We start from the raw sequence: 16,459 nt of genomic DNA, 5'->3' as shown, positions 1-16,459 counted from the left end.
CTCCGAGGGCGCCCCTTCCTCCGGTGCGGCTTGCTGTGGCGGCCTCCGGACGGCAGGGGGAGCCCGCGTGCCGCTCCGTCGGCGAGATGGTGCTCTCTATAGTGCAACCCGGAGACCCGGAACTTCCGCCAGCGTGAGCGCCTGGGCTGCTGCGAGGCTCGTCTTGGCAAAGGAGTTCCGCCGCCGCCGCCAAGCAGCTCGTCGCCTGGCTGCTGCTGCCGCGTCTTTTCCCCCCTTGGACGATGTTCGAGGAAGCCCCGTGGGGCGAGGCGGCGGAGCTGGAGCTGGCAGGCCGCCTGCTGCCTCCCCGCCCGCGGGCTCAGGTGAGTCCCCTGGCGGGGCGGGAGGGCGAGCAGGGCGGCTGGGGGCGGCGCGGGGTCCCTCACGCTCTCGGTACTCCCCGCAGAGCCCCGTCCGGAGCAGCCCCGCCGAGCGCCGGCGTCTCCTGGCCACCCTGCGCCGCCTGCAGAGCTCGGCGCCGCGCCCGCCTTCCCCGTCCTCCTCCGGCCGAGGCAGCAGCGCGTCGGACTCGGAAGCCGAGCAGCCGCGAGAGAGGAAGCGCCCGAGGAAGGCGCCGCCGTCTGGGTCGCCCCCCGGGTCCCGCGCCGGAGCTCCGCAATCGCAGCAGCAGCGCCTCCCGGCCCGGAAGGAAAAGCCGGCGCCCCGAGCAGGTGACGCCTGCAGTGCCCCTGCCCTGCCCGCTTGCCTGTCGCCAAGGATCTCCTCGGAATGAAGGCCGGGGCATGGGGGTTAGCCTGGGCTGTAGATCTGCAGGAGGGTTCGGGTGGCGGGAGCCTCTCTTGGGAATGAGAGGTGGCTGCTTGTTTGCTTCATTGTAGCCCAAACCAGGACTACAATGCTCTTGTGCTGAGGTGCTGCTTGTGGATTTCCCATGATGTTGGACTAGATTCTTATAACCTCATGAAACATTCCCTGGGGGCCTCTCCAGGTGGGGTAGGGCTGGTCCCTCTGCCTGAAAAAACGCAGAGCCCTGGGCAGGAGAGATCATTTGGGCTGGGGGGGGCGGGCGATGGAGCCCAACGCCAAGCACCTCTGTCCTTGCCCTGTCCAGACAAAGCAGCTGGAGGTGGAGACCCTGAGCCCAGCAGCAAGCAGAGGAGCGCTGGGGCAAAGGCAGCTGCAAAGGACCCAGAGGAGGAGCCACGGCAGCGGCTGACCAGGAGACAGTGGAAGAACCGCCAGAAGAACAAGCGTCGCCAGAAGAGGCTCAAGGCAGGGCTGGGCCACGAGGAGCCCCCCGTGGCCTCTGCGGCAGCAGAAGAACCCCCTGCAGTCCCTGCAGCAGCAGAGGAGCCCCCCAGCAGCCAGGAAGACCCAGCAGCCCAGGAACCTCTCAGCGAGAGAGCAGCATCCCTGCGGCTGCGCATGGAGGAGCGGCTGGAGTCAGCGCGCTTCCGCTTCATCAACCAGCAGCTCTACACATCCTCCAGCCAGCAGGCGGTCCAGCTCTTCCAGGATGACCCTGAGGCCTTGGCGGTGTATCACCGGGGCTTTGCCCGGCAGGTGGCCCAGTGGCCTGAAAACCCTGTGCAGCGGTTTGTGCGCTACCTGCGTCAAAGGTAAGGATGGGGGGGGGATTGGCCAGCTCCCCCCCTTCAACATGTGCTGGTTAAGCAAACATCTGCACGTGTTGCAATGTCATAGTTAACGTATAGAAGTGTTTGACAGGATGGATGCATGGTCTAACTCTGCCCCTCCCCCCACAGACCAGCGTCACTCGTGGTGGCAGATTTCGGTTGCGGGGACTGCAGGCTGGCACGCAGCGTGCGGAACAAAGTGCACTGTTTTGATCTGGTGGCTCTGGACCCCCGAGTCATTGTCTGCGACATGGCCCAGGTACGTTGGAGGGGGAGGGCCTCCTCACAGCACCTGTCTTCTCCAGGCTTAGGAGCAGCTGTGTGATGGGTGTTGGCAAAACCGCAGAAGACCTGGGCCACTAAGCCCCCCGGTAAGCCTCTGCCGGGTGTCTTCTCTCCGGTAGCCAGCTGTAACACGATCCAGGCTCCTTGGAGTCTGGACACGTTATCTGCAGAATTCATCTCCAGCGTTAGCGTGGTTTGGCAGCAGCAGCAGCATCAGAGAAAAGTCAGAGAAGTTCTTGCATATATACAAGCGTTTATTCTAAAGCATCTCGGAAGCAAGACCAAACGTGTCTGTCTCCATCAGCAAAGCAAAAGCAAGACTAACATTACAATAGTACAACAAACGGAAATATACATCATGTGACATATTCAACATCCTCTTCCAAGCCTAAGCCTGTTTAAGGTGGAACAGAATCTACTATGAAATCCTAACAATGGGCCCACGCAGGTGGGCTCTGCTTCACTGGAGGCTTTTAAGCAGAGATTGGAGAGCCACGTGTCAGGGATGCATTGGGTGTGATTCCTACATTGCAGGGGGTTAGACTAGATTGCCTTTGGGTGTCCCTCCCAGCTCCACAGTTCTATGATTCTATGACTACCTCACACACATAGTTTTCTGATTGCGCCTCCCTCTTTTTGCTCCTTCTGTGCAGGTCCCCCTGGATGATGAATCTGTTGATGTGGCTGTGTTCTGCCTGGCACTGATGGGTACTAACCTGCAGGAGATCTTGGAAGAGGCTAACCGTGTGCTACGAGTTGGGTAATTGTGGGGTCCTGGGGTCACTGTCATGGGAGGGGCTGTGGCAGTGAGGGGGGCATGTGAAATGGGGATGATGATATTTAATACCTATACTGCTTAATGATGATAATAATAATAATAATAATAATAATAATAATAATAATAATAATAATAATACTCTGCCCATCTGACTGGGTTTCTACTAATAGAGATATAGTTAGAACATTTCTAAGTGTTGTACAGAAAACTGAAGTAACAACAAACAACTTAAACAAAAGGTACCGTATTACTAAAGTAGAGGATTATGTTAATATAAATTTACTAATTTTCAGACAATGAATGATGGTTGCAAAGAGCCTTTAGCCCGTGAATCAGCTAAATCTGCTTGTAAGCAAAATTTCAGCATAACTAACTTGGATATTGAAAATACCACTATTCATGTATTTTCTATTTCAGTACCAAAACACTCTCTCTGATCTAGTTGGCTTGCATCCTTTAAAATCAGTCCTCAGCACCAATTGCCTTTGAAAACAAGTAGCGAGGAGGAGGATGTGACTCTCTGGCCAGGAAGAGCTTTGGTGGGAGTGCAGACTTCCCAGGCAGAAGGTCTTGGGCTCACCCACTCACACCCACCCGTGGCAGCTCCAATAAGAGCTTAGAGAAGGACCCTTGGGTCTGAAGCCCTGGAGAGAGAAAGAAGGCTGTCAGTGGCTACATGTTGGCCACAGGATCAGAGGCAGCAGCTCTGGATCACTGTGAATAATAATAGTAACAATAATAATTTTATTACTTCTATCCCGCCCATCTGGCTGGGTTACAGGCCATAAAATATTGTAAAACAGACATTTTAAATTTCCAAAGGTGGGAAGGGGCTGCTTCTGAGGAATCCTCTGAGGTTTCCTGACGGGTGACCACATGAAATGCAGTAATAAAATAAGCATGCATTCCCTGGACTGCTTAGGGGGAAAGGATTACATGATTGCTAACCATTCAAAGTGCCAGCAAGAACAATGGCATATCGTATTTGGGGCCCCTCTCTTTGGGGGGCCAGGCCAAGCCTTCTCCCAGCCCCTCCTGGCTTCTGCAGGTGCCCTCCTGACACACACAAGGGATGGGGATGTTTCTGGCTGCTGGAGGATTCACTCAGCATCACACTTAGTCCTTTATACCTCTTTTCAGCTGTCATTTCTGCTGACGCAGAGCTGGGAGGGTGAAGAGGGGCTGCAGCGGGGGGGGGGCAAAGGGGCGCCTTGGCTGATCTCCCTCCCTCCCTCCCAGGGGGACCCTCCTGGTGGCCGAGGTGGCCAGCCGCTTCCCGGACGTGCGGGCCTTCGTGGCGGCGCTCGCCCGGCTCGGCTTCCGGCTCCTCAGCAAGGTAGGTTTCCGCGGGGCGTGGGCGGGGGGTTCCCGTCCTCCTTGCCGGGCGCGCGCGAGGCCCCCTCCGGCCCGCGCGCGCCTCCGCATCGCCTTCCCCCTCCTCTCCTTCCAGGACGTGACGGGCAGCCACTTCTTCACCTTCGAGCTGCGCAAGGCAGAAGCGCCGAAGCGGAAGGGGCGGGGCGAAAGGGCTCTTCCGGGACTGGCGCTCCGCCCCTGCCTCTACAAGCGGCGGTGACGTCAGGGGGCGGGGCTTCGTCTGGGCCGCCGTCGCGTCGCTCTGAATAAAGTGCTTTTCTCGAAGCGGAAGTGTCTCGTCGCTCAATGCCTGCTGGGGGCTGTAGGGGAGGCAGGGGCGGCGCGCGGCCGGCGCAAGCGCAGTCCGGCCGAGTCCGGGCGGCGGCGGCGGCAGCAATGTCGGTATCGGCGGGCGGGCCGGGGCCCGGCGGCGGCGGGGGCAAGCTGGACATCAACCGGGCCTGCGTGGCGGAGCTGGAGCGGGCGCTGGTCGGCATCGGGCGCCGCCGGGCGAGGGGCATCGTGCGCAAGAGGGAGGTGAGGGACCCAGGGGTCCGAAGGGGCCCACCAGCACCACCTTCCTCCCCCCCCCCCGGAACTGAGCGGGTCTCGAACCCCCCGAGGGGCTGCTTACCTGCCGCGCCGCGCCTCCCCCCCAAAAATAGGGCCCCCAGAGGAGGGGAGGGGCTCCGTTCCTGCCGGGAGGGGCTTTTCCGGGGGGGGAGGGTTCCTCTTCTCTCTCGGTGCGTGACTTGGGCGCCCCCTTCCCTCCCCCCCAGGAACTGAAGGGCTTCGCCTCCCTGGACGACCTGCTGCACGTCAAGGGGATCACGGCGCGGATCCTGGAGCTCAACAGCCAGCGAATGATCTGCTCCGCGCAGCAGCCGGACCCCGCCAGAGCTGCCGCCTCCCCGTCGTCTTCGGCTCCCGCGCCCCGCGACGGCGCCGCTGCCGCCACCGAGGTGGGCTTGGCGGCGACCTTCTCCGAGGCTGCGGGGCGGGCGGGGGGCGGGCGGGAGGAAGCCGTGCCGGCCGAGGGGGCGCGGCGGGGCGGCGGGCCGGGCCGAGGCTGCCTGAACCCTGCTGCCCGCTTCCCCTCGCAGGCTCCGGGCGAAGAGGCGGGTCAATCGCCGCCGCCGCCGCCGCGTCCCGGGCAGCAGCAGCAGCAGCAGGAGAGTTGGGCGCCGGCCTGCTTGGCGGACGAGGCGGAGCTGGAGGAGGAGCCGGGCAGCTCCTACCCGCCCGGGGCTCCCGATTCCGAGGACGAGACGAGCGGCGGCAGCAGCGATGGCGAGGAGAGCGGCGGCGACGTCTACTTCTACTACACGGTGGACGAGCGCTGGATCGACTACCTGGAGCGGACGGAGGGCGGCGGCCTCATCCGGCACACGCGGCCCAAGGTGAAGAAGGGGCTGCGGGGGAAGAGAAAGGGAAGGGGGAGCCCCAGGCACCTGCGAGACCCCCGGGAGAGCAGGAGGCTGCCCGCGAGGGGCCAGATCCAGCAGACACTTCTCCTCTCCTGAAGGTGCCTGGGGAAAGGAGCCCAGAGACAGGGATGGGGCTCTGGGGTGCAGCAGGCAGCCGAGAGTGTCCATGCCAGGCAGCAGGGGGGTGGGGGGTGGGGGGGCTGTGCAAGTATTCGGTTTGGCCCAGGGAGGCTGGCAGGAGGGGAGGGTGATGCTGGCCAGGGCCTTCAGGTTCTCCCTGGAAATGGCTGTGGCATCAATGCTTGTGCTGAGCATTTCTCAGGGGGTGCAGCCAAGGGACTGTGCTGACCAAAACAAGTGGGTGGGAGCTCTTGAATTTAATGCCTCGTTTGTGATTTTTATTTTGCTCACTGGAGGAATTTTTGAAGTTGGAGCACATTTTTCCTGTGCAGATTCTAAGTCTGCATTTCAGTCTGCAATTCATGGAAGAGAAGTTGTTGGCGGCAACTAGCCACCATGGCTAAGCATGCTCTGCTCTGCCCTGCACAGTAAGAGGCAGCGATGCCTCTGAAAACCAGGTGCTGGAAGCCACAGGTGACCGGGGGTGGGGGTGTTGTTCTTGGGCACCAATTGTGCTTGTGGGTTTCCATAATGGGCATCTGGTTGGCCACTATGGGGACAGAGGGCTGGACTGGATGGGCCTTCCAATCAGCAAGCCCAAGAGGGTCAGTGTGGTTTAGACCACACTCCCATGCACATCCCTTTTTGAATCTGTGCAACGGGGCGAGCGGTTGCTTGGTCCCAGCTTCTGCCAACCTTGCAGTTTGAAAGCATGCCAGTGCAAGCAGATAAATTAGTACTGCTGGGACAGGAAGGCAAATGGCATTTCCATGCGCTCTGATTTCCGTCACTGTGTTCCGTTGCGCCAGAAGCGGTGTAGTCCTGCTGGCCACATGACCTGGAAAAACTATCTGCGGACAAACACCGGCTCCCTCAGGGGGAAGCGAGATGAGCACAGCACCCCATCGTACCTTTGATTGGACTTAAACTTTCCAGGGGTCCTTTACCTTTGCCCGATGGGCCATTGGCCTGATCCAGCAGGCTCTTGTGATTCTCAGGTGTGTTCTGGCCATCAAGGCTCCAAGGAAGAAAGACAAAAGCTGTCAGGCGGGGAGAGGGCTGCTGTGCGCTGCATCTTTATTCCCCACCTCCTGCCCTTACAAGGTTGTCGTCCCAAAGCGCAGTTTGTAGATCTGTGTTCTGAGAGAAAGTGTTCTGCTATTGAACCTTCCCGTCTTTTGGGGAGGCAGGGGGGCCCTGGCATGGCTACTGTGTGGTGGAGGCAGCAAGAAGAGTGCCCCACTTGACTTTCAGCTGTGTGCATTGCCTGGATCCATGTGACTCCATTCTGCCCCATCTCTCTGCATTGCAGATGAAGCGCAAGTCAGAGAGCGGCCCAGATGGCAGAGCCCAGTCGCCTGGCAAGAAGCTGTGCAAGGGCTCCGAGAGGGGCAGGTGAGGAGGTTGTGGGTGGCGCTCGGGAGCTCCTGCAAGGTGCCGGGTGGGACATGGAGTCTGTCTCCAGCCGGACTCTTGACTTGGGCCAATGCTTGTGGGAGAACAACTCGGACCCCCACCGTGGCATTTTCCTGACATACTTGCTTCCTTTCCAGAGTGCTGGGCCCCTGTGTCGCTAGCCCCACAGCCACCTTTGGGGATTTGCGGAATGCCAAGGCAGGCCAGGCACGCTGCCGGCATGTCCCCCCAATGACACCACCCCCTGAGCTGCAGGACTGGCTGCGGACTTTCCAGGTGAGCGGCAGACAGAGCCTCATGTGTGTGTGTCTGTGTGTGATGCACGAGGCCCTTGGCTGGAGGCAGAGCAGGGCTGCGCATTCTGGATGGCAGCTGCAGAATGGCCACCTGGCTGGCTTGTGCTGACCTTCTGACATTCGGCAAAAGCCTTCACGAGCCGGGCGTTTGGCAGATGTTGTGCCAAACACACAGATGTTGTGTGTTTCTCATTTCCAAGTTGTTGTTTTTTTTAGGGGGTTGATCTTAAAAGTGAGCTGATGCAATGGTGGTGCTTTTGCTTGGATTGCTTTTGTGGGCTGCTTTGCGGCCTTGGTTCTGGCCCAGAGATGGGTAGCAATCCTGGGTTTTGCGCTTGATCTCCCCTTACTCCTTTCTCCCGCCAGCGCTGGAGTGGCCCAGAGAAGCTGCTGGCTCTGGATGAGCTCATTGACCGCTGTGAGCCTCCTCAGATCAAGCACATGATGCAAGTGATCGAGCCCCAATTCCAGCGCGATTTCATATCACTGCTGCCCAAAGAGGTGAGTGTCTGGTGGGTGGTGGTGGGGGGAGTGTCTTGGAGGAAGAATGCAGGGCAGTTGTTGGCCAAAGGTGATGGTGGAAGAATGAGCTTGCAGGGCGGTGTTGGAAAGCCTTGAGCAACAGGCCAAGAGATCAGAATCTGGGCCAAAGTCAAGAGGGGGGGATAAGGGGACACGATAGGTAGTTGTAAAAGAAGTGAAGCAGTGCGCATGCGCACGAAAGCTTATACCAGAACAAACTTAGTTGGTCTATAAGGCACTACTGGACAATTTTTTTGTTTTTATTTTTTATTTAACTGCGTCAGACCAACACGGCTACCTACTTGTGTCTAAAACAAATAAGAGTCAGAACTAGTCATACAAGCTACACATTTTTAAAGTGTCCATGAAAACTCACAGAAACACTAGGATGAAGTAACTTCCATCAGAGAGAAACTGGAAGAAGAGAACTTTATCTGAAGTGCGAATGTGGCACCAGGAGGAAAATTGACTAGAGCCAGTTGCTTTAGCAAGAGATAAAAGATACATCAGAGAAGGAGCTATTTGATTTGATCTCAAGGCCTTGGAAAAGTTTTAAAGGCAAGTTATCGGAGAACCTGAAGGCCTGGCAAGAAGCTAAGAGCCAGAGTTTAGTTCCTGCCAAAGAGGAGGAAAAGGAATGAGGCAGCCAAGGGAAGGAACAACAGCCGAGGGCGTTGCAGGAGGGAGGAAGAACAGACCAACCCAGAAGGGGATGGTAGGAGAGAGCTTGGCCAAGAGCAAGCGGCTGGGGGTCCCAGGCCTTGTCTCAGTGTGCAGCAGAAAGTGATGGGAAAGAAGAGGAAGTGGGGGGGGGTGGAAATTGGGCCTCTGGGATCCAAATGATTTCTGGTTGCTAAGGCAAAAGTTGGGCTTTATGCTCAAATTAGGCTTTAAAATGTAAACAGATGCAGAGTACAAAATCTTGTCTTTTTGAAAGTGATTGTTAAATGGTTTTAAATGGTGTGCTTGTCATAAATGGCAGATGGGCTGAACACTTTCAGTCGAAAGCCGCTCCCCCCCTTAATTTTTAAATATACGAACATTAAGGGAAGGCTGTCAAAGATGTCAAAGGAGAGGAGAGACAGCAGTCAATGAATGGATTTAGCTCGCTTGAACGTCTGCGTAGGTGAGCTAATGTAACGGACACTCTCTCCCTGCCTCTCCAGGCCAAAGCAGAACTTCCCTTGTGAGGTGCAGGCTACCATTTTAGAGCAAAAGCTGTGCCATAGGGAGTCCTCTGTAACACATCCAAAGAAAGAGCCCAACCAGGTAGGGGAGTGGCAAGGAGGACAAGGAGAAATGGCAGGAGGATGCTTGGAGGGCAAGAGATTGGCCCAGGTGGTCAGAACAGGGAGCTCAGCCGCAGACTCTGTGCTGGATTGGAAAGGCAGGAGAGGCCTTTGCGGGGTTTGGGATTGGGGGGGTCCTGGTGGGCCCTGAGAGCTGCTGCGTTTGGCTGGGCCTTGAGGGGCTGTGGGAGGAGGGTGTGGACCACTGGCCTTCCCAAGGGCCTTTGCCCAGCTCTCTTCTTGGAGGAGCATTGGAGGGCTGCTTCAGGTGTTCGTCTGGTGAGGGTGAAAGGATGGCAGCAGCCCCTCACCCCCTTTCCCAGCTGTGTGGGGCCTGGTGGTGTCAGGTCATCTAGATGGCAAAGTCTCCACATTGCCACAAAGCCGGGGGCCATTGCTGTGGTGAACGTTGGAAGTTGCCTCACCCGAGAGGGAGGCCCTCCAGGCCACAGCCAGAGAAGAGCTGCCCAGCCCAGCCCAGCCCCATGCTCTCTCTGCAGCTGCACCGGTTTGGGCCTGGCTTGCCCTTTGCACCCAGGAAGGCCTTTCACAGGAGGAAATCTTGCCCCTTTTGCAGTTGGCGCTCTACGTGCTCTCATTCCTGGAGCCGCGGGACCTGCTCCGGGCGGCGCAGACCTGCCGCTACTGGCGGATTTTGGCCGAGGACAACCTGTTGTGGCGGGAGAAGTGCCGCGATGCAGGTGAGGCCCAGCTCAGCTCCTGCCCAGTGTTGCTTCCCGGCTGCCCTTGGGCCTCCTCCTTGTCACAGCCACTTCTGTCTCTTGCAGGTATTGAGGAGCCCCTGAGTCTGCGCAAGCGCCGGCTGCTCAGCCCAGGCTTCATGTACAGCCCCTGGAAACTGGCCTTCCTGCGGCAGCACCGAATTGACATGAACTGGCGTGGCGGGGATGCCCGTCCCCCCAAGGTAGGGGACCTCCCTTGACCCCCACCATTGGGGTTGACATACCTCGCCATGGGATCTATGGGGTGGCTGCAAAATGGGGGCCAAACAGCAGGCTCTGGAGGAAAAGATGGTGTCTCCTTCCAAGCGCTTCACCCAGAGCAACTCAATGCCTGGGTGCCCAGCTGGGTCCCAGTCCTTGTCAGTCCTTGTCCTATACCAGGCAGGGCCCAGGGCTCAGTGGTGGGCTGGGACAGACCTGTGCCCCAAACTCTTGAGAGCCGCTGCTGCTGCTGCCAGTTAGTGTGGGTCCTGCTGGGCTAGGTGGATCTTTGACTTCTGGCAAAGAAGATCCAGAAAGTTGAATTATTCTGGCTATTCACAAATGTGGGGGGTGGGGGGTGGGAAGAGAGTTGGGGCTGTCACTGTGGCTGAACGTCCAGCCCTTGCTGAATTTGAAGTCGGCCTGCTTGATGCCAGCTCCTGACCGCTGGGCCTTGTCTCAAGCCTTGGAGCCCTGTCTTGGAGAACTCAAGGCCACTTGAGAAAGGGGGGGCACTTTCTTTGTGGGGGTGCAGGGTGATGCCAGTTGGCCCGCTAAATCTCTCCCTGTGCCAGGTTCTGAAAGGCCACGATGACCATGTCATCACCTGCCTCCAGTTTTGCGGCAACCGCATTGTGAGCGGCTCAGATGACAACACGCTCAAGGTGTGGTCGGCTGTCACCGGGGAGGTGAGTCTGGGAAATGGTGCTGTGGGCGGGGCCGGCTGTGGCTCCGCCTTCCCTGGCTCTGAGCACCTTCCTCCTCCTCCTCATCCTCCTGCAGTGTGTTCAGACCCTGGTGGGGCACACGGGGGGCGTCTGGTCCTCCCAGATGAGGGACAACATCGTGATCAGTGGTTCAACAGACCGCACCCTGAAGGTGTGGAACGCGGACACGGGCGAGTGCGTGCACACCCTCTACGGGCACACCTCCACCGTGCGCTGCATGCACCTCCATGGCAGCAGGTAGGTTGGGGGAGGGGAGGCCGCTCCAGGGACCCCTCCTGCCGCTCCTGCCTGGGACTCAAGCTGCTTGTCTCTCCTCCCTCGGCAGGGTGGTGAGTGGCTCACGGGACGCCACCCTCCGCCTCTGGGACATCGAGACCGGGCAGTGCCTGCATGTGCTGATGGGCCACGTGGCCGCCGTCCGCTGTGTCCAGTACGACGGGCACAAGGTGGTGAGTGGCGCCTACGACTACACGGTCAAGGTCTGGGACCCCGAGACGGAGAGCTGCATCCACACCTTGCAAGGCCACACCAATCGTGTCTACTCCCTGCAGGTGAGGGACCCCGACCCCTTCCCTCCCCTCCCCACCCCCCCACCCCCTGATTCGCACAGCCACTCACTTCTCCCACCCCTCTCTTGCACAGTTTGATGGGACCCACATTGTGAGCGGCTCCCTGGACACCTCGATCCGGGTGTGGGATGCTGAGAGCGGTAACTGCCTGCACACCTTGATGGGCCACCAGTCCCTGACCAGCGGCATGGAGCTGCGCGACAACATCCTGGTCTCTGGCAATGCCGACTCTACGGTCAAGATCTGGGACATCAAAACGGGCCAGTGTCTGCAGACCTTGCAAGGTGGGTGCGGTGGGCAGCTGGCTCAGCTCTGAAACTCCCCATCAGCCCTCCCAAAGGCCTTGGGGTGGGGAGAGCCCATTTGGGATACGGAAGCAGGCATAGGGTGGGAGCCTGCCACCAGTGGCGTCCTCCAAGAAGAGGTGCCTGGGCACTTGCTGGCTGGGCATGGCAGCTGGTGACTGCCTCTCACCTTCCTTGCTCCCCCCCCGCAACTTCTGCAGGTCCCAGCAAGCACCAGAGTGCCGTCACCTGCCTCCAGTTCAGCTCCAAGTTTGTGGTGACCAGCTCAGACGACGGCACCGTCAAGCTGTGGGACCTCAAGACGGGCGAGTTTGTGCGCAACCTGGTGGCGCTGGAAAGTGGCGGCAGCGGGGGGGTGGTTTGGCGCATCCGGGCCTCCAACACAAAGCTGGTGTGCGCTGTGGGGAGCCGCAACGGGACCGAGGAGACCAAGCTGCTTGTTTTGGATTTTGACGTGGACCTGAAATGAGGGGGGGGGTGGCTGGACTGGCAGGGGGGCCTGCGGGACGGGCATCCCCCAAGGCGCGAGTGAGTGGTGCCTGGCCGAGCACCTTATTTATAGCCCGGCGTGCAGGGCCCTGGGCAGCTGGCAGAGCGGCAGAGCACCCAAGTCTGCTTTTTGTACACACTAATAATATATCACTTTATTTCTGTACATGGCTTTTTCTGTGTCATGTGGGTTAAGCCTGGGAGGGGGGAGGGGGCTGGCCTGGGGAGGGGCCTCTGGGGGAGGGGGGAGGGCGCTGCCTTTGCCCTGCGCTACTTTCCCCCTCCCAGCGCAAGAGGCTGACAGCATGAACACGCTGCTGGAGGCACAACTCAGGGGCCATCTTGGAAGGCAGGCTCAGGTGCAGGATGACGTGCTGGCTGCTGAGCATCACAGGGACCTCGGGGGCCCCCAGGTAGACGGGGCACAGGTACTTGTCGGCTGGCATCTTGGTGGGGGGGTCAGCAGTGGCCATCTCCCAAGTCTGGCGGGTGGCCTGGATCCAGATGGTGGGCAGAGGGCAGGGCGCGGCTGTGCGGCTCTCCTGCAGCAGCCCACTGTGGGCCTTCCAGAAGGCATGGCGCAGCTCCAGGCCACTCAGGTAGATGCCTTTCTCTGGGGCGCTGGTGGGGGGTGGCCCACTGGGAAGGACCTGGCCAAGAGAGGGGGAAAGGGGGCACTCAGGGACCGGGGCTGCTGTGCTTGCTTGCCCCTGTGCCCAACCCCAGGCCCGCCCTCCCCTACCTGTTGGTGCAGCTGGTAGCGGTGAAGCTCCTGCCTCTCCACGCGAGCCCTCTCTTGCAGCACGGCCAGGAGGAGGCGGCGGGGCTGGTGGAAGGCAGCCAGCTGGTAGTGCGCCACGAGCGACCCGCTGATGGAGCCCAGGTAGCTGCAGAGGAGCTGGGTCCGCTGCTGGAGCGTCTGCAGCCAGGCCTGGGGGGTCTGGGGGCTGGTCAGGGCGTAGGGCCGCCAGGGGCTGGGCAGGCAGCCCTGCTTCAGGTGGTAGAGGATGGTGCTACAGCGGCGGGAGGAGCAGGGCTCCCCCTGCAGGTGCTCTTGGGCGCAGCACAGGTCCCGGCCCACTTGCTTGAGCAGGGCCAGGAGGATGCCCGCCTCCTCCAGCAGGAAGCGCTGCAGGGGGCGCGGCTTGGGGCGGGCCTGCCCTTGCGGGGGGCACCCCTTCCAGCCCACCTCCCAGCCACACTCGGTCAGCTGCTCCTGCAGCTCCTGCACCAGCTGGCTCCCGTCCCGCAGCAGCTGCTCCAGGGCTTCTGTGGGCGGGCGGCAGGGGGCCCTCCGGGGCTGCCACAGGCCCTGGGAGGCCTGCAAGGCCGACAGCAAGGCCTGGCTCCACTCGGCCAGCATCCGCTGCTGCAGCGCGCTGCACAGGCCGATCCCGGCAGGCTCCATGGGGCTGGACAGCTGCTCGATGCTGGCCTGGGTGGCGGCCGCCGCCTCCTCATCACTGTTCCCTACAGGATACAAGGAAAGGGAGGGGGATCAGGAGGGGGACGCGGCTGCTGTAGGAGAGCACCCAGCGCCAAAGGCCCACCGGCAGGCTCTTCCCAGCGCTCTTCAGAGACATTAGCCAATTCTTGATGAGCCGCATAATGGCCACACTCTGCCGCCACAGCTGGAGGAAGCAAGACTTCCAAACCCTCGTTGCCGGAAACCGCTCTTGTGCTTGAGTCCGGCTTGCGGGTTTCCTGCAGTGAGAACAGGCTCTTTTGATCTTCTCTCACCTGGGTTGGGGCAGCCGACGACTGTGGCCACGAGCTGCTGGAGGCTGGAGGGTGGCTGCAGGGGGGAGGCAGGAGCCAAACAGGCCTGGCACAGGCTCTGCACCACTTGGGCATCACCGCTGTCCAGGACATGGCCCCCATAGAGCATGGTCCCTGCAGGGGCAGAAGAGCCAGCCGTGTTCAGGAGGGGGCCTTCAAGGCCTTGGCTCTTGAACCCCTCATTCAGCCCTGTTTCCATACCGGCCAGCTCCTGCAGGGCTTCCTGGCCTCCGTCTGTTAGGCAGCTCAGCCTCTCCTGGATTCTGAGCCCGGCCAACACTTCCCCGTGGCTCCTGCAAGGGCAACACAATCTCGGGCATAGAGCAGAGTCAGAGCAAAAACCACACTCCCGGCTTTGTGGCTGGACAGAAGCCTGCCAGAGGGAGGACCATCTTGCTCCGCCCCCTCCCCTTGCAGCCAGCAGCCCCCTCCGTGGCAACCCTTGGGCAAGGACTGGTTTGTTAGCCCACACAGGCAGCTCCAAGAGCAGGGGAAGAATGGGGAGCCCACAGGTGGCGATTCAGGGTGCTTTCCAAGTTGCATAAAGTGGAGGAGGCGTTTCCAAGCTTTTTGCCTCGCTGCTGGACAGGGCAAGCCCTTCCTTCACTCACCACAGGTATGTCTCTGCCTGGGTCCACTGGGCATAGTTCTGCCTGTAGAGCAGGACCCCATAGAGGGCGAGGAGGGGCAGCCGCTGCTCTGTGTCTAGTTTCTGGGTTTGCCCCTGCAGCCAGTAGTGGCTGCGTGCCAGGATGCCCTTCAGCTCCAGTGGCATATCGCAGAAGAGGGAGGTGGCACTGCGCTTCAGGAGTCCTGTTGGCGTAGAAGAGAATCAAGCACCGCAGCCGAGGCCGGGAGGGAGAGTAAGGACAGCTGCTGCCCTTGGCCTCCAAGGCCATCAGAAGTGGCTCAGCTTCTGTTTCTCCTGCAGAGGAAGGCCCTGTGGCAGAGCCAGCGGCACTGGGAGGGAGCCCAGACAACAATGAGCAAGAGGGAGGGGGTCCCTGGGAGAGAGAGGTGCAAAGGGCGGGCAGGGTGTGGAGAAGGCCCTCTGGCCGTGCCCGCCTGCGGCACCAGCCTCCCTCCCTACTCCCTGGCCTGGTACCTGGCATAGAATGAGGGGCGTCGGCTGCAGTGATGAGCCACAGGCGGAACTTGGTGTGGATCTCGAGGCCTCCCCCTGAGACCTTGCCTGTGCAGAAAGGGCAAGGTGAGAGGGGCTTTGGCCGGGGGGGGGAGGGAGAGGGAGACACCTCCTGCTTCTTCCGTCTGCCTCACCTGAGGATTTCACCAACTCGTCCAGCAGCTGCAGCAAGTCGGGGTCCCAGTGCTCCTGGAGGTGGCAGTTGGTCAAGACCAGCCACTTGCCTCTTTTGCTGCAGATGGGCAGCGTCCGCCAAACCCGCTTGCAGGCATCTGGGGTGCCAACGGAGAGGACTACCACATTTCCCTGCAGGGGATGGTGCCTGGTTACTTGCTGTGTCCCCCCAGAGGGACCCAACTGACACCTGCACCCGTTGCCCCCGTCTCACCCCTCGTCCCCGCTGGGTGGCCATCTGCTGGATCCAGAGGAGCGGGTGCATGAAGGAGCCTGGTGAGCTGGCCGAGGGCGTGTGGAAGATGATGGGTTTGTTGGCCCGGCTGTAGGAGTACGGGTAGGTGATGGCCATTTCCTCGGTGAGAGACCAGCCCAGCAAGCAGGTGGTGAGGGCCGAGATCACGCTGCTCATGGCAGTAGGACGCAAGATGCGCCACAGGATGGCCCGCTGGAAAGGCCTGAGGTGGGCGTGGCTGGGGCACAGAGCCAGCCCCACCATGGTGGAGGGCAGGCGGAAGTACTCCTGCCACTGGGCGGCCTGCCCAGCCAGGGAGGCCTGCAGCCCCTGGAACCCAGGAACGTTCTCCAGCAAGCCGCACTCCTCCCAGGCCTCGGCGCTCACCCAGGTGGGGCAAGGCACCCTGACCTGCGGCTGCAGAAGCTCCTTGGCCGCTGGCTCCTGCAGGCCCTGGCAAAAGACCAGCCACTCCAGCGGGGTGATCTCCCCAGAGACCTTCAGCGTGGCCACAGCCCCCAGGAAGAGGTAGAGAAGGCGGTCCATCTCCCGCAGGCAGGGCACCGCCTCGGTGAGGAAGTGGTGGAGCACAGCCTTGCTGAGCTCCAGGAGGCGGGACTCCAGCGACTGCTGCTTGGTCGTCTCCTGGTGCTTGGTGGAGAGCAGGGCCTGGCGCACGCGGGCCATGCAGATGCTGCTGGGGAAGCTGTAGGAGGGGTGGAGGCGGCAGACCTGCTGGAGGGCCAGGTGCAGGGCCACGCCCAGGCGGGGCACCGTCCGGTACTTGTTGCACAGCGCCGCCTGGTCCTGGTGCTGGGAGACCATGTGCTGGTGGGTGGCATGCAGGGCCTGGATCTGCGTCTGCAGCAGCCGCACCATCGGCATGAAGTTCTCCTCCTCCAGCAGAGAGCGCTGCGGCTGGGCAATCAAGGCCACCAGCTCCTCCTGCGGGGAAGAGCCACGGGGGGGGGGGGCTGGGCTGAGCAGCCTCTCCACTGCTGCCCC

General features: G+C 60.6%; 3 protein-coding genes across 3 annotated transcripts in view; 2 read left to right on the top strand and 1 right to left on the bottom strand.

Annotated features, from left to right (window-relative positions):
• Positions 1–123: 123 nt before the first annotated feature.
• RRP8 (ribosomal RNA processing 8) lies at positions 124–4,302 on the top strand. The gene is made up of 7 exons (XM_060274152.1): positions 124–323; positions 407–671; positions 1,073–1,580; positions 1,728–1,857; positions 2,537–2,643; positions 3,901–3,997; positions 4,112–4,302. Exons 1-7 carry the CDS (start codon positions 243–245, stop codon positions 4,235–4,237), a joined length of 1,314 nt encoding a protein of 437 aa, XP_060130135.1. The 5' UTR covers positions 124–242; the 3' UTR covers positions 4,238–4,302.
• Positions 4,303–4,391: 89 nt separating this feature from the next.
• Positions 4,392–12,288, top strand: LOC118084891 (F-box/WD repeat-containing protein 7). Its single transcript, XM_035114984.2, has 12 exons — positions 4,392–4,554; positions 4,797–5,417; positions 6,877–6,959; positions 7,118–7,256; positions 7,643–7,777; positions 9,665–9,788; positions 9,876–10,012; positions 10,607–10,720; positions 10,815–10,996; positions 11,085–11,310; positions 11,402–11,612; positions 11,834–12,288. Exons 1-12 carry the CDS (start codon positions 4,414–4,416, stop codon positions 12,100–12,102), a joined length of 2,382 nt encoding a protein of 793 aa, XP_034970875.2. The 5' UTR covers positions 4,392–4,413; the 3' UTR covers positions 12,103–12,288.
• Positions 12,289–12,299: 11 nt separating this feature from the next.
• DNHD1 (dynein heavy chain domain 1) overlaps positions 12,300–16,459 on the bottom strand; it is a 36,839-nt gene continuing 32,679 nt past the window's right edge. The window contains exons 36-43 of the mRNA XM_060274026.1: positions 15,434–16,399; positions 15,180–15,351; positions 15,007–15,093; positions 14,513–14,714; positions 14,103–14,194; positions 13,863–14,015; positions 12,865–13,592; positions 12,300–12,772 (exon numbers count right to left, since the gene is read on the bottom strand). Of these exons, the coding sequence (XP_060130009.1) occupies positions 12,314–12,772; positions 12,865–13,592; positions 13,863–14,015; positions 14,103–14,194; positions 14,513–14,714; positions 15,007–15,093; positions 15,180–15,351; positions 15,434–16,399 (2,859 nt within the window). The 3' untranslated portion in view covers positions 12,300–12,313. The remainder of the gene's footprint in view (positions 12,773–12,864; positions 13,593–13,862; positions 14,016–14,102; positions 14,195–14,512; positions 14,715–15,006; positions 15,094–15,179; positions 15,352–15,433; positions 16,400–16,459) is intronic.

Source organism: Zootoca vivipara, chromosome 4 (genome assembly GCF_963506605.1).
Source record: "Zootoca vivipara chromosome 4, rZooViv1.1, whole genome shotgun sequence".
NCBI classification, from domain to species: Eukaryota; Metazoa; Chordata; class Lepidosauria; order Squamata; family Lacertidae; genus Zootoca; species Zootoca vivipara.
This window is presented reverse-complemented; position numbering and strand designations above follow the sequence as displayed.

What these genes read in the sequence shown, in the direction of transcription:
- RRP8 (XM_060274152.1), top strand. Translation starts at nt 243, where the DNA reads ATGTTCGAGGAAGCCCCGTGGGGCGAGGCGGCGGAGCTGGAGCTGGCA. An exon ending in GTGCGCTACCTGCGTCAAAG is followed by an intron (nt 1,581 to 1,727) that starts GTAAGGATGGGG and finishes CTCCCCCCACAG; the next exon opens with ACCAGCGTCACTCGTGGTGG. An exon ending in AACCGTGTGCTACGAGTTGG is followed by an intron (nt 2,644 to 3,900) that starts GTAATTGTGGGG and finishes CCTCCCTCCCAG; the next exon opens with GGGGACCCTCCTGGTGGCCG.
- LOC118084891 (XM_035114984.2), top strand. Translation starts at nt 4,414, where the DNA reads ATGTCGGTATCGGCGGGCGGGCCGGGGCCCGGCGGCGGCGGGGGCAAG. An exon ending in TCCGGCACACGCGGCCCAAG is followed by an intron (nt 5,418 to 6,876) that starts GTGAAGAAGGGG and finishes TCTGCATTGCAG; the next exon opens with ATGAAGCGCAAGTCAGAGAG. An exon ending in ACTGGCTGCGGACTTTCCAG is followed by an intron (nt 7,257 to 7,642) that starts GTGAGCGGCAGA and finishes TTCTCCCGCCAG; the next exon opens with CGCTGGAGTGGCCCAGAGAA.